Below are 16,042 nucleotides of genomic sequence, written 5' to 3' on the forward strand. Positions count from 1 at the left end.
GTCTGCATGCTTAAAGTCTGTGATACACAAGTTGGCAGATGGAGAAAATACCATGCCATTTTTTACAGAGATATCTTTGGAAATGAGGGAGCCTGAATAGCTAAGAAAAATCAGCTAGCTAAAATTACTGGCATGTAGATTTAACAGGGATCTATATTTATTCTGAAATCAAGGACACTAAACCAACACGACAGTATTAGCTTATGCATATTTTGCATGTGAGGACACCAAATTTGATATTGCTAAATCGAGTAATAAGCCCAGCCCAGAGTTTGGCCTTTTCTTGGGTGAGCACTGGTTGTGATGGTTTACAGTGCTGTGTCGGGGGGAAATAAATCACTGCAAGGAAATAGAGAGAGTCGTAAATTTAGGCCTCCATCTCTTGCGGTTTTCAGGGCTGTTTAGAGAATGGTAAAAGAAGAGTAGACGAATAGTAATCATTTCTGTCTCCTGCCGTATGGCAGCAGGTAGCGTATATGTTATGCATGCATGAGGCTTCACAGCACTTGTCTGCCCCCTGCTAATCTATTCAGCCAAAGTCAGCCCAAGGATGGGAGCTGGATTTGGTGAATTATCTGGGACTCCGGTGGCAAGACAAAGGAAAGGAAAGTCTGTTGTCGTGTCTCCCATCCCTGCCATTGCTCTCCTGCTCGACTGTGTGTCTCAGTTATTTTGAACTTGCTCCAGACAAAAACCTCTTTTATTCTCTTCATTCTCTCATCTGTAAGCTCATAGGAAAGAGAATGCTGGCAGGCTTTTTAGTTTTTCCTGTTGTAACTCAAGATAGAAATTATTTTTAAAATACAAAAGGCACGAAGGTTGCACAGCCAGACTATTCACAGTGTGGTTCCAAGAGACACCATTGCGTTTCCATAAGATAATCTTGCTGTTTATTTAAAACAGCTGCTCTTTTCCTCCCCCCTTTTGTTTTACCATCAACTCCAAACCCCCAATTTTTAATAAAATCAAGGGATGTAGGTGATTTCCTGGTTGAGAATTAACCATCGGATGGAAGATGGATAGGTCGTGTCATGGTCTGTTAGCTATGTTCATTCACTGGTTAGCTATTCAGTCATCTTCAAAGGGTCAGTGGGGCCAAGCATGACTGTGGTTATATATTTAGCTGTGAGCATCAACATTGCTGTGAGAAGTTCTCTGCTGGGACAGCGCTGTTGGATTGGTGTTATATATTTTTGTATGGTGACGATAGCTGTCGGACCTCTTTGTCCCCCGACGTAGGGGACCCCATCCTGCAGTTTTTCAACCCTGGAAATGCCAGGAGGAGTTGTGCGTCATAAGGGTTTGTCCTGAAGCAAAGGAACGGGTATTTCAGTGTATCCAGCTCTTGTCCTTTACTGTAGCAGATATTTTCCAGCCCGTTTCTAGCTGGGGAATCAAATCTTCAGATGAAAGCAAATCCAGGGCACATCGCAGCCTGGAGAGACCATGCCCATCTCTGAGCAAACACCACGCTTAGAGCCCAAGCTAGGAGTTGTTCAGCTGCCCTGCAAACCATGCCCGTAGGCAGGTGCACCTGGGGTCAGCTTTATTCATCAGGAAAGCAAGGTGACAAGCTGGCCATCGTGGGAAAAAGGTGTGAAACGTGCTGCAGAGCCTGTGTCTATGGGCTGGATGCACAACCCCCATGATAGCTTGATTTTGGTCAGTTTTCCCAGACAGCTTTCTCCAAGGTGATTCATAAGGATGTCTAAAAAGGGGGGTGAGCTTATGGTGGATGTGTCTTGATACAACCTTGTTTTGCTATTAGTGAAAGGGCTGGAAAAACTGGAACAGGTTGCCCAGGGAAGTTGTGGATGCCCCATCCCTGGAGGTGTTCAAGGCCAGGCTGGATGTGGCCTTGAGCAACCTGGTCTGGTGGAGGTGTCCCTGCCCAGGGCAGGGGGGTTGGAACTCCATGATCTTTGAGGTCCCTTCCAACCCCAACCATTCTATGATTCTATGAAAAACATGGTACATCAGTAAATTTGACCCCGTTCCCATAAATATAGTCAGGTGTTTGCCTGAACACGGTACATCAGTAAATTTGACCCTGTTCCCATAAATATAGTCAGGTGTTTGCCTGCCTGAGCAGCACCTGGTGCAGAGAAATATTGCAAGGGAACATTTTAATGATGCTCTATGTGTTCTCTACATCCGTAACCTTTTCTAATCTGTAGGAACATTTTAATGATGCACTGTGTGTTTTATTCTCTACATCCGTAACCTTTTCTAATCTGTGAGCAATCAGCAATGTTTGGGCTTCCTATAATTGCAAAGATTTAGGTATCTGCCAGCAGATGAGCACATATCTGGGTTTAAACTTGCTTTAATGAGCGCTGCTCAGCGGGAGGGAAGCCCCTCATGGGTCCGGGGGACACTTTTCCATTTGGTGGGGCCCAGAAGGTGACTGTTTCCTAGATCTCACCTCTCCAGAAGTCTGTGTAGTCAAACTAGCAAACATAACCCAAAAGCACACAATTTATACCATAAAAATGAGGGACGGGGGCTTGCCAAGATAATTTAAACCAGTTTTCCAAACAAAAGAAAACAAGAGCCCAAGAGTTATAGCTGGAAAACAGAAGTGTAGGCCAGGCCTTGGCAAGTCCCATGTTATGGCTGAGTGAAAAAAAAATTACTTTGGATTGAAGAAATCATTTTTCTATTATATTTGCCCTTTGGTTTTGGAAGTTTCCTTTCCCTCTTCTGTTCTGAGGCTTTGTGCAGCTGTGGTGAGGTTTGAGTTTTCCCTGGTGTTTTTCCCTGCTGTCTGTCTCTGGCACAGTGCGGTTCCTGCTGCTCTCCAGGAAATCAGATAAGCAGCTTTTTGAAAAGCCAGCGCTGCGAGCATCGCTGTGCTGTTCGGCACCAGTAAACAGGGGATATTCGGTGGTTGCTGTTGTCCTCAGTCTGCTTCTCATAAGTCACTCCCGAGGACTCTGCAGTTTGCCTTTGCTTCTTCATTTAAGGGGAAAAAAATAAAAAAAAAAAAAGGGGGTGACAGACATGTTATGGCTGAGTGAAAAAAAAATTACTTTGGATTGAAGAAATCATTTTTCTATTATATTTGCCCTTTGGTTTTGGAAGTTTCCTTTCCCTCTTCTGTTCTGAGGCTTTGTGCAGCTGTGGTGAGGTTTGAGTTTTCCCTGGTGTTTTTCCCTGCTGTCTGTCTCTGGCACAGTGCGGTTCCTGCTGCTCTCCAGGAAATCAGATAAGCAGCTTTTTGAAAAGCCAGCGCTGCGAGCATCGCTGTGCTGTTCGGCACCAGTAAACAGGGGATATTCGGTGGTTGCTGTTGTCCTCAGTCTGCTTCTCATAAGTCACTCCCGAGGACTCTGCAGTTTGCCTTTGCTTCTTCATTTAAGGGGAAAAAAATAAAAAAAAAAAAAGGGGGTGACAGACAAAAAGTAAAGAAGTTGAATTTTCTTTGATTGCAAAATCCTTGCTGCATGTTGGGAGTGGTTATAAATTCTTCAAGGGAGGGTGTCAGGAGGATGGGGCACAAACTAGAATATAAGAAGTTCCACCTCAACATGAGGAGGAACTTCTTTGAGGGTGGCAGAGCCCTGGAACAGGCTGCCCAGGAAGGTGGTGGAGTCTCCTTTTCTGGAGACATTCAAAACCCACCTGGACAAGTTCCTGTTCAACTTGCTCTGGGTGGACCTGCTTTGGCAGGGGGGTTGGACTAGATGATCTCCAGAGGTCCCTTCCAACCCCATGTGATTCTGGTTGAGAAATAAGTAAGCGGGAGTGTGGGCATCGGCTCGTAATGCAAAAGCAACACAAAACCCACCTTTCTCCTCTCTCTCCTTCACACCCAGCACTGCCGGTTTGGGATGTGCGTGCCCAAAGAGCGAGAGGCGCCGGTGATAGACGGAGCATGGGGCACCTGGAGCCCTTTTGGGACCTGCTCGAGAACCTGCGGCGGCGGCATAAAGACGGCCATCCGAGAGTGCAACAGGCCCGAGTAAGTGTCCAGAGGGGAAGCGCCGGTGGGAGAAATGGGGAAAAGCAGGGTTGGGTTGCCCAAATGGGCTGAAATCCCCTTTGGCTGTCTCCAGTCCATGTGCACCCCAGGGACTGGTGGCTTTGTCCCAGGGACCGGTGGCTTTTACCTGTTGTGGATGAGGCAGCACAGGAACCCAGGAGGAGCCGGTCACAGGTTTGGTTTGTGTGTAAAGTGCACTGAAAAGGGATCCCTTCAACAGAGAGAGAAAAAAGCAGCTAATATGTGCCTGAGTTTATTGCCTCCTCCCTTCCTGGGGAGGCACAGTTGGGGTTCAACTTCCAAAGGTGATTTTCTTCCTCCAAATCTGTGGATCAGAAAGGAAGAAGAATGGAAGGAGCCATGTTTTTTCTCAGTTTTTCACCATTTTACCCCTGCTGTGGCTACATTTGCAGCAGTTCCTACAGGCCAGGTCCTCCCTACAGTTTTCTACCACTTTGCTCCTGCTTTGGCTGGTTTTACAGCTTTTGGCTGGTTTTGCAGCTGATCCTTTATGCAGTTACATGTCAGCTGGTGCAGACTAGCCAAACCTCAGCAGAAATCTGTGCCCCATTAAAAAGTGGCACTCAAAAATGTTTGCCGTCAGCCTGGAATGCAAAAATCCTGCACCCTTTGAAATAGCAGGGAATTTTGCCGTGGGCTTTCAGGAGATGAATGTGTGGCTGGCAAAATATTAGTAATAGGTTGAGCAACTGGTATGAAAACAGCCTGTTTACAGAAATTGTGAACTGTGCTGGTTTCTGTTTAACTGCCTCCTTCCAGCCCGCGAGAGCAGGAAGGGGTGAGCAGGATGCTCTCCAGTCTCTCATTTGGGACTGTGACATGGAGAAGAGAGGGGTCTGCGGAGGTCCTTGAGGTCTTAAAAACATCGAGCAGGCTTCTTCCACTTTCTCATCATTGGTGTTGGACGGCTCATTGTCAAGGAAATTGCCATTAGTGAGGCACCAGTGACAGTTTCATCACTGCTAATGGGAGAAGGGAGAGCTTGTACGTGTGGCATCGGTGGTGAAGTGACAGAAGAGGCTGGCTCAGCACGGCTGGGCAAGTGTTGAAAGAGAAGAGAGGGGCTGAGGTTAAGGGAGTCGGACACCAGCACGTTAATTAAAATGATGCTGAGAAACACACAAGCGGAAAGGAGTTCTCGTCTCACTGTGCTGAGTCAGCACACGCCATATGGCTGTCCGGTAGCCATGGAGACGCAAAAATAAAACCTCTTTCCACACGTAAAAATAGCTATGCTGCTGAACCTTGCGATGCTGTCAGAGAGAAGTATTCCCATCTTCTGGAGATGCATCTGTTTGGACTGACAGCTTTTTGTGATAGAAAATCTCCTTTATCCTAAAGGCTAGTCAAGGGATTTTAAATTCCATCTTCCCTTATACCTTGTGTTCTGTATCTTGGTGTTTTCTGAGGCGTGTTGCTTTGGCTGAGATTTGCAAAAGCACCTAAATACGCCAGGCACCAAGCTGCCTGTGGGATCCCCTGTGTTTATTATTAATAGTGGTTATTTTCCAGGCCCCCTGTTGAGAGCCGTGTAGCTGGCACTGACCTCTTCACCAGCCCCTCATGAAGTCTCAGCAGGGAGTCGTCTGTCCTAGCACCATCCACAGAGCTTTACACCAATTCTGTTGTTTTGTCCCCATAATTTGACATTGTAGTGCGGGCTCCCACCATTTGTGTTCCTATTCCTGTGGGGCTGCTGAGACCCTGCGAGTGGATGAGACACCACTGGGTGTAGGCTGTGTCTCTCCTCTGTTATAGAAGGCAGCAAAACCAACCCAGATACCTCGAGTAACGTCTGAAATAGTTTTCATTAAGCCTTTTATTTTCAAAGATGGCTTAGCTTATTTAAGCTATTTTTTTTTTTATGCATGAAGATCTGGGGTGGTATCTTGCATACCAGTAAAATATTGTGTTAAATCTGGCATTGAAAATGAACCCCCTCCACCAGGGAACGGAAAATTAGGCTGCAGCTCCTGCCTCTGTTTGTAGTGGGCTGTGATGCTTATGTGGATGTGTATCTTGCAGGGCTGTAGGAAGCCGTAAGCCCCTGAAATGGCAGCAGGCTGTGTTTTGATGTAAGCTGAAGGAATGTATTAGCTAATCGGACCAGACCCTTCCCACCAAGATTGCCCACTTGGGATCCCGAGGCTGGCTGGTACAGACAAAGCCTGCGGCTGCAGTGCATCACGTAGAGGGTCTGCGGTGCAAGCCCTGGTTTTCAAAGCAAGGTTTAGCTGCAGAATTGTGGGGAAAAGGCATATTTCATAAGATGTCAATACCAGGAGCCCTGTTTTCGGGAATGGCTTTCTGGATGGGGTGCTGTTATCTCTGGGTGTGAGTCAGATCACGTCTACGTTTTAGACCACCACAGAAATATCCACCTGTGCTGAAAGCTGCCTGAGTTTGATGTGTAAACACATCTATAGATAACTCTGCTGGTCACTGACAGCACATGTACTGATTCCTGGTCCCAGGACTTCCTGGGATGCTGCAAAGGAGATCTCACACTGCTCTGAGCAGGCTAGAGCTTCACAGGTGTTTTTGTGCAGTCTCTGAGTGAGCACAGACACATGGGCAGACGTGCAGATGAACACACGTGCCCTGTAAGTGGTCTCCAGGGTCCTTTCGTTGTGGCAGCCTGAGTGCCCCCGGGCACAGCAGCATGGGGCTGAGCACATGCAAAGCACCCCCAAAACCAGCAATTTTCAGTGAGGTGGTGCTCCCTGGTGCTCCTGGACCTCTGGGAGTTGGGCCCTGTAAGTGGTCTCCAGGGTCCTTTCGTTGTGGCAGCCTGAGTGCCCCCGGGCACAGCAGCATGGGGCTGAGCACATGCAAAGCACCCCCAAAACCAGCAATTCTCAGTGAGGTGCCCATCCCTGGTGCTCCTGGACCTCTGGGAGTTGGGTGCTGCCTTAAGGTCTGCAAGTGAGAACATTCAAGGTTAGTAATTGCAGATGATGCATTAAGGGGTGTATATTTAAGACCTGATGGGGTGGGAGTGGGGATGAGACCCTATGGTTCCCCAGGCCTATCTGCTGTGTCCTGAGCGTTCCTGATGTGCTGGGAAGAAGAAGGTCTGCAAGCGAGAACATTCAAGGTTAGTAATTGTGGACGATGCATTAAGGGGTGTATATTTGAGACCTGTTGGGGTGGGAGTGGGGATGAGTCCCCACGGTTCCTCAGGCCTATCTGCTGTTTCCTGAGCGTTCCTGATGTGCTGGGAAGAAGGCAGCAAAGCCGGGGTGTGCGCAGGAGCTTGTAAGGGGAATTATGCTCAGCTAAAAGTGGGTCCACACCAGCCATTAGAACCTGCAGGTGGTCTCCAGGGTCCTTTGGTTGTGGCAGCCTGAGTACCCCCGGGCACAGCAGTATGGGGCTGAGCACATGCAAAGCACCCCCAAAACCAGCAATTCTCAGTGAGGTGCCCATCCCTGGTGCTCCTGGACCTCTGGGAGTTGGGTGCTGCCTTAAGGTCTGCAAGTGAGAACATTCAAGGTTAGTAATTGCAGATGATGCATTAAGGGGTGTATATTTAAGACCTGATGGGGTGGGAGTGGGGATGAGACCCTATGGTTCCCCAGGCCTATCTGCTGTGTCCTGAGCGTTCCTGATGTGCTGGGAAGAAGGCAGCAAAGCCGGGGTGTGCGCAGGAGCTTGTAAGGGGAATTATGCTCAGCTAAAAGTGGGTCCACACCAGCCATTAGCTGATCAAATAGCTGGTTCAGAGAGAAGGGAAATTGAGAGAGAACAAGGAGGTATCTATGCATGCACTGCATTCCCTTCTGCCTCTGCAGTGCATCATCAATGATTATCCACAGAAATATTACATAGTGTGAAGTATCCTGTATTTCTTTGTGACACTGAAAATCGATGCTGTATGAGGCTGACTTATTTTTCAGGGTCAGCTCTTTCTGTTTACTCAGACTCTGTGAAAAGCAATGCTGGTTTACAAGCACCCTAAAACTGTCAGGGTGGTTTGGGACTGTTTTGAAATGTCAGAAGTGTGAGTGTGCCTCAGCCCCAAACACTGGCTGCAGGGAGATTTACTGCCACGGTTACAAAGCTGACAGTTTGCAACACGATGGCAAGTTTTAGCATCCTTCAGTTTGTGGTGTGTCCATGTGTTCAGTGTCATCTCAATCTCATGGGTCATGGCTAGAGACAAGGAAACTATACAGTAGCTTGGGATCTTTGGCTTTTGTTAAACATACCCTTAAGAAAAAAAAAAGGCTTCTGCATGTTCTTCTTAACTAACTTAATATTTTAAAGTCTCATTTTAATTAAACTGATTTATATTGGATTTTTGACCTGGAGTGTGCTGCTGCCATAGCTATGCAGTTCAATTCCTCAATTGCAAACACCAGAAACCTTTACAAGTGGCACACGTTTAGTTTCCAGATGGCACGTGGGAGCTGCCCTCAGAGCAGGTAGAGCTGCTGTTACCAGCTCCTACTCCGCGCTGTGCCTGAAGACAAATCATACTTCTCAGCATTGAGGACAGGACTTGAGGGGTCTGCACCATGGCAGTGGGTGTCTCGGCAGGGAGACGATGCTGGCAGGAAAAATCCCATGTGTGTAGCTGCTGGTGCTGCTCTGCATCTCACTCGCAGCTGCTGGAGGAGGTAATTCCTTCTGTCAGACCTGTGAGCATCCCTGGTGGGATGGTGGGAAGTCTACCTGCCTTTCCCTGCTTTGCAGGTAGCCTTTTGGCAAGTGTAAACTGCTCTGTGCCTCTGCTCCCTGCTTATATCACAGGGACTTTGCTACTTGAGTCACAAATAGTTTTCAAAGAGTGAAGAATTGTTATTTGTGGGAGAAAAGGCACTGCTGGGCTTCCTGGGTGGTTGATGTGCAGAGACGCTAAAAATACTGCTCAGCTGTAGAAACTCATTGACTCCCTGTGTGTAGAAACCCTCACACGTGTGCAGGGTGTTTCTGTCCCTGTTGTGTTAGGAGGTGCAACGTGCAGAGCTCACAGTGGGCATCTCCATGCTAAGGGCAGGGGTGGTTCCCCTTCATCACTTATTACTTCGTGTTTCGAAGGGACTCCAAGTGGGCAAACTGACCTTCTTCCCATGGAGGCTCAGTGGGAAGATGTGCTCTGCCAGCATTCCTGGGGCACTGATGGGCATCTGGTCCCGGGACAAGACAGAGCCCATCCTGAAGGAAAGCGCTGAAAGGCAGGAGATGTGGGTGCCAGGGCTTCAGCCCCCAGCATGTCACTTTTCTGATCTCCACTTCTTGCTACTGCAGGCACTTGTTTCATTCAAGGGTTGGGTAGCAGATGTAGGTTTAGTGGTTATTTTGCAGCAGAGGCTGGAGGTGAGCACAGACATCATCTTAAGCTTCAAGGGCCACTCTCTGCCTCTTTACACATGCCCTGGCTCAATGTGGTCAGGACACAGTGGTTCTGGCCACTCAGGATGCTCTTGCAGGTGCCAGGGCTTTAGCCCTCAGCATGTCGCTTTTCTGATCTCCACTTCTTGCTACCGCAGGCACTTGTTTTGTTCAAGGGTTGGGTAGCAGATGTAGGTTTAGTGGATATTTTGCAGCAGAGGCAAGGTGAGCACAGACATCATCTTAAGCTTCAAGGGCCACTCTCTGCCTCTTTACACATGCCCTGGCTCAATGTGGTCAGGACACAGTGGTTCTGGCCACTCAGGATGCTCTTGCCCTCCGCTGACTCCTCTGAAATGGTCTGTGGAAGGGAGAGGCTTCCACATGCCCTCCACATGGTGGAGGGTTTCCCATGCTGATGGCTGAGATGCACGTTAACTTCATGTCCCCTCAGTGCAGGTCCTAGTTGTTATAATTTTTCCCTTTTGGATAATTACAGCTTTGCCCAAGTTGACCTTGCCAGACTGCAATATTTTTCCTTCTGTAACATCAGGGAAAAGCAAAGCTGCAAGTTTTTATTATGCATATTAATGGTGGTAGCCTGTAGAAGCCTCCACCATGCCCTCCCAATTTCATTTGAAGTTTCAGGAGAGGGCAGCAGAGATGGTGGGTTTTGGTTTGTAGGGTTTTTTTGGAACATTTGAAGCATGGTGCATCCTTCTTTTATTTTATTATGACAATTCATTATATACATAGAAGGCTGCCTGTAAGCAGGCTTATGAAATCTTACTCAAGTTCCGAGAAGAGAAATGTCCATTGAGCAGACAGTAAACAGGATAGCTCAGATCCCAATCCCAGAGGTACTTTCCTCACAGCATTACCTTAGCTGAAAATCAGTCCTCACCAGAAAAGTGTCTTCTGCTGGGCTCCTCCCATACCATCCACACGCAGCTGCTGACAGCGACTGGAGGGGGAGAGGCTGGTTTGGTCCCCAAAGCGAGCTGTTATCTGGCAAAGGCTCCGTCTGCATACAAGGACAAAAATAGTTTTATGACTACAGCCCTGAATCTGGGAGTTGGGAAATTCAAAATGACAATTTCTCCTGGGCTTATCTGCTGACTTTTATGTGGCTTGGATGGTATCGCTCTCTCCAGTTTATGCCAGAGTCATCCTACTATAAAATCAGGGTTAAGTATTTACTGGCAGTTTTCAGTGCTTTCTGGAATACAAGGAGATAAAGTGTCTAGCATTACCATTTCTACCATTTTGGGCTAGAAATCCTGAAGGACTAAGTGCTTCCTGGCCTTTCAGCCTCTGCAGGGAAGCCCTTTCTCCTTTCTGCTGTGATGTTTGGTTATTTGCAACCCACCAGATCAGGTGCAAACTCTCAGCCACAAATCCATGGGACTGATGGGGTTGTGGAGGGATGGTTCTCCCACACGGGATCCCTCAGTGTGAAACTAAATCCTCAGATGGGGAGGAAGATATTGCTCTTCCTCTCTGGTTTCTCTCACTACCGCTGCATTCATGAGAGAGCAAATATTCCCTTTTTCATCCCTTTTCAGCATCGCATAGACAGTCTTTTTTTTTTATTAGACACCTACATAATTTTTCCTGCTTGTCAGCCTGGGATATTAATTAAAGACATGCATAGATGTAGACAGAGCCATCAAAGTGGTGTTGAACAGGTCACAGAACTGCAATTGCGTCTCATTTCCAGCCCGATCCCAACCAGCTTCTCTTTCTCGTTTCCGCAGGCCTAAAAACGGTGGGAAATACTGCGTGGGCCGTCGCATGAAGTTCAAATCCTGCAACACCGAGCCGTGTTCCAAGCTGAAGAAGGATTTCCGTGACGAGCAGTGTGCCGACTTCGACGGGAAGCACTTCAACATCAACGGGCTGCCCACCAACGTGCGCTGGGTGCCCAAGTACAGCGGCAGTAAGTGGCGGGGAGGGAGGGGAAGGAGATGCAGATCCTGCCTCCCCCATCCACCGCCTCGGGGGACAGGGTGCTGGGGATAACTGGTTTTTCCTCCCTCCCGTCCCCAGTCCTGATGAAGGATCGGTGCAAGTTGTTCTGCCGGGTGGCGGGAAACACGGCCTATTACCAGCTGCGGGACCGTGTCATCGATGGGACGCCCTGTAGCCCTGACACAAATGACATCTGTGTGCAGGGCCTTTGCAGGGTAAGTGGTTTTCCTTCTTTTTAGCGAGGGTGACTGAGGTTTTGCATGGCAGGGTGGCACTTCAGGACCTTGTTCCACCCAGCTGTTGGCATGCCCTCTTAGAATCACAGAATCATAGAATTGCCCAGGCCGGGAGGGACCTCCAAAGGTCATCTAGTCCGACCCCCCCGCAGTCAGCAGGGACACCCCCAACTAGACCAGGTTGCCCAGGGCCTCATCGAGCCTCACCTTGAATATCTCCAGGGATGGGGCCTCAACCACCTCCCTGGGCAACCTGTTCCAGTGCTCCACCACCCTCACAGGAAAGAACCCTCTCCTAATCTCCAATCTAAATCTGTTCCCCCTCTTGACCTGGGGGATGCCGGCAGCATCCGCAGGCTCCACAAGCCTTGGCTGGAGTGTGGGGCAACCTCCAGTTTTACAGAAGAGCCGTGCTTGGAGGATGTTCATCCATCTGCCCTAAATTACGGAGGGCTGAGGAAGGCCGAGCCTCAATCCAAATGACGCTTCTGCGTCTGCCCTGGTTCTTCCTGGTCGGACCCCAGGGCACTTTACATTTCCATTTACAATTATATTTCACACTTTTCTCCGTGGGAACAATTGATGCAAGAATTTTCTCTAGTGAAGGCATCGACCGGTGCAAATGGCAGTTCTGATTCTCACTTTGTAAAAAAAGCCGTTTGTTTGAAAATGGTGTGGGATGGCCGCACAGATTTTCAGCAGAAAAATGTGGGGAAGCAAAGCAATTTGTCTCACGGCAGCCTTTTGCATACAAAGCTTTTGTGTGCCTTAATTAGGAGGTTTGTAAATGCTGTTCTAGTCTGTATTTGCTCAATCTAGTTTTTTCAATTTTTCTCTTAAAGCAAGCTGGATGCGATCATGTGCTGAATTCAAAAGCAAGAAGAGATAAATGTGGTGTTTGTGGTGGGGATAATTCTTCATGCAAAACTATTGCAGGCACATTTAACACGGTGCATTATGGTAAGAATCTGTTGCTAAAAACTTTATAGTGAAAAATGCGGGTCTATAAAAGCCATTACCACACTTAATCTACAAAAACACTGATGTAAAATGCAAAATCCTTCTAGCTATAGCATATCGCATTTCATAACTATTTATGCTATCCCTAAATGAAAAGTATCAGCTTGTGTAATGTGAGGTAATTTTGCTCATTTCCCTTCCCCCTGTGGAAAGCAAATGAAATGTCTGTGTAATAGCCTTGACTTTCTGTTAAATCTTTTCTAGGCTATAACGTTGTGGTCCGCATCCCAGCTGGTGCAACTAATATTGATGTGCGTCAGCACAGTTACTCAGGGAAACCAGAGGATGACAACTACCTGGGTGAGTTGCAGTCCTCGTTTCGGTCCAGAACTCTGCTTTATTTTCTGGTTGTGGGGATATATCTACTGGCTGTTTTCTGCTAGGGAGGATGAAGAATTCATTTAAGGGAGATATTTTCTTATCGAGAATTTTTCTCATATGTCTACCAAACATTCAGCCTTATCTTGCTCCTTCTTTTTGTTCATGAAATCCTTGATGCAAGGTTTGGGAGGCCCTTAAATCGTAAGGAATACCCCCTCGGAGTTTCTCTGGGGCTGGGAAGGAATTTCGAGCTGGGGCTATGGGTGGGAGCTGAGGTGCTAAGCTGGAAACCAAACAGGCTTCTGAGTTCTTCTGGAGTCTCCTCATCGCAACTTAACACATCTCTGCTGCCACCGTACCTTGGCTGGAGAGTAAATGTGTCATATCCTGAATGACATGTCTACAAACAAATCCAAAGAGAAGTTATTTTCTATTCCTCTGAGAATAATAATTCTGATTTTACTTAGACTGAGGCCCTCTTGTCCCTGCCCAACAATGAGATGTAACTGTAATGAAATACCGTGCGCCAAAGGTGTTGGTTTGATTTAAACCTAACAATAACTTGGCCTTTAGCTGTTGGACGTTGGATGGCTGGTGGTTCCTAGCCCATTGGAGGTAAAGAACCTAGTTTTGAGAAACAAGTAGAGGAGATATCATACACCAAAGGAAAATGGTGCTGATGGCTTTGGCTGTCGCTCCAAAATGCCACCCATGTGGCTGGATCCTTCATTTAGGCAAAAATCTGAGCAGGTCCTCCCTGTCCTCATTCCCAGACTGGGCCCATTCAAGGCTCCGTCCCTCACAGCCGCTTTGCATCATTTCTGCGCGTTCACAGCAATGAAATGAGATGGTGCAGCACAAATGCACATCAATACCAAGAAAACCTTACTGAAGAGTGATAGTTTTCCATCCTGGGGAAGGGACATACCTTTCATTATTCATCTTTTCTAGAAAAACAATCCACCCTGTGTTGTGCTTATTCAAACTGGTTCACCCCAGAAGGAGCCCCAAAGAACTTCTTAGCTCTTCTTGGAGGGCCTTTAATCTTCTTGGGAAGCAATGCAGTCAAATCTTCTTTAATGTTGCTTTAATATTGCTGGGAAAGCATCTCTTCACATTAGGCCTGACTAGAAGCAAATGAGAAGTGTGCATGTGTCCACTTATTTTGCAGCTCACTGAGTGTGAAATCTTGGGCCCTCAGTACTGTGAACCTTGTAGTTGCTTAACAATTTAGGAGGAATTTGGTGTTGTCATCAAGTCCAAGACGTGTACCTACTGTTGTAGGAGATACAGTAAACGGGAAGGAATCCTTTAATGAGTTTTACTACTGCCTAATGACATTAAAGCCTCCAAAGTGTGGAATTTGGTTCAGTACAGCATCTGCGTTTTGAGTTTTTCTCCATCTAAGTGTGTTTGCTACCAAGCAGTGTTTTGCTTCATTATCTCTCCTCATTCAGTGTAAAAACCTTCCCTTTAGTGTTTTGGTGTTAAGTTTAGGTTTTTCAGTAGAGAGGCTTTGTAGTAATGTAGCTGTGATGGGTGAAATGGTGGGGAAACTAACTTAGGAAATTAGCTACATAATCGCATTAGTGTGAAGTTGTGCAGCAGACTGCTGTTTTCAGGAAACTGTTCCTTTTATAAAGCATTTAGGCTTTAAGCCTCCAGTGCTCTCACATACCTTAAGATCTGGAATAATAAAAAGTACTGGGGGGAGGAGGGAGAGAGAGGGGGAGATACTGACCAAACTCCCTGTAATTATCTACTGGAAAATGACATTTGGGCAATTAGGGTACTCGCATTTACACTAAGAACGCACCTGGAAACAACAGGGAAGCCACCCTATCTACATGGCTAACAAAAAGATTTGGGCAGGGTTATTTCTGTGATAAAGGAGGGGGATACAGGCTGCGTGTGCTGTGTCCAGCAGCCACCCAGTGTGTCTTTTGGGTATCTCTCTGCCCTGGGTTATGTGTAAACCATTTAGCAACGACTCCAGGCGTTCAGCCTTCATTTTAATGAGGCTCTCCAGTGGAAAACGGAGAAGGCACAATGTCTGCAAGAGCTCTGCTGCTCTCTTTGCATCCTTTCTGCTTCAGAGTGCCAGTGGGCTTTTCCTCCCACCCCAATGAAAGGCAGCCCTGAGAGCGCATGACCCACGTTATTGTGTACGTATTGAGTTAATTCTGCGTCTTTAGTTCTTGTTTTTTGCACCTATGCAGCCTTATCTAACAGTCAAGGAGACTTTATATTAAATGGAGACTTTGTCGTCAGTATGTTTAAAAGGGAAATCAAAGTTGGGAATGCTGTGATCGAATACAGCGGATCGGATAATACTATTGAAAGGATTAATTCTACAGATCGGATTGAGCAAGAAATAACGCTTCAGGTGAAGTATACGTTGTGCGTGTGGAAAAGTCTGCCCAGCATTATTGGACTGAAAACGGTGGGCAGCGAAGTCTGTTGGTTTACTCTGCTTCATCTTTTTTCCCCTCAGGTTTTATCAGTGGGCAATTTGTACAATCCCGACGTTCGTTACACGTTTAATATCCCCATTGAGGACAAACCTCAGCAGTTTTACTGGAATGCGTATGGCCCATGGCAGCCCTGCAGTAAGCTCTGCCAAGGTGGGTGCTTGGGAAGGCTTGAAAGAAGACAGAGGTTTCCCCTGGATTCATCTGGGATCTGGGCAGTGCTGTTAAAACCCTCCCCGTGTGCTTCCTTTGGGATTCTCACACCATGGGCAGGATTGTTTCCCTGGGCTGTGGTGGTAGATGATGTAGCATGTAGCTGATGTAGCAGCGTAGCGCTGCTCTGCTGCTTCTGGCTTTCAGAGCAGGGCACCTTTACAGCCCCTCTGAGCTGTCCTGTTCCTCAGGACAAGACAAATTGCACCAGGGGAGGTTCAGACTGGATATTAGGAAAAACTTTTACACTGAAAGGGTTACTAAGCATTGGGGTGGGCTGCCCAGGGAAGTGGTTGAGGCACCATCCCTGGAGGTGTTCAAAAGACAGGTTGACATAGTGCTTAGAGACACGGTTTAGAGATGTGGGGTTTTGTTTTTGTCAGTTAGGTTGATGGTTGGACAAGATGATCTTAAAGATCCCTTCCAACCCAGACAATTCTATGATTCTGTGACTTAAATAATGTTTT

General features: G+C 47.3%; 1 protein-coding gene across 6 annotated transcripts in view; it reads left to right on the top strand.

Annotated features, from left to right (window-relative positions):
• Positions 1 to 16,042, top strand: part of ADAMTS9 (ADAM metallopeptidase with thrombospondin type 1 motif 9) — an 87,861-nt gene that overhangs the window by 23,040 nt on the left and 48,779 nt on the right. For all 6 annotated transcript variants that reach the window (XR_001412577.1, XR_001412578.1, XM_014946783.1 and 3 more), the window contains 7 exons: positions 3,819 to 3,964; positions 11,101 to 11,282; positions 11,393 to 11,529; positions 12,393 to 12,510; positions 12,775 to 12,870; positions 15,111 to 15,277; positions 15,386 to 15,515. Coding sequence is in view for 4 of the 6 variants with exons in the window: in XM_014946783.1 (XP_014802269.1) it covers positions 3,819 to 3,964; positions 11,101 to 11,282; positions 11,393 to 11,529; positions 12,393 to 12,510; positions 12,775 to 12,870; positions 15,111 to 15,277; positions 15,386 to 15,515 (976 nt within the window). In the remaining 2 variants the exon portion in view is untranslated. The remainder of the gene's footprint in view (positions 1 to 3,818; positions 3,965 to 11,100; positions 11,283 to 11,392; positions 11,530 to 12,392; positions 12,511 to 12,774; positions 12,871 to 15,110; positions 15,278 to 15,385; positions 15,516 to 16,042) is intronic.

This window comes from Calidris pugnax, unplaced genomic scaffold (genome assembly GCF_001431845.1).
Source record: "Calidris pugnax isolate Ruff unplaced genomic scaffold, ASM143184v1 scaffold81, whole genome shotgun sequence".
NCBI lineage: Eukaryota > Metazoa > Chordata > Aves > Charadriiformes > Scolopacidae > Calidris > Calidris pugnax.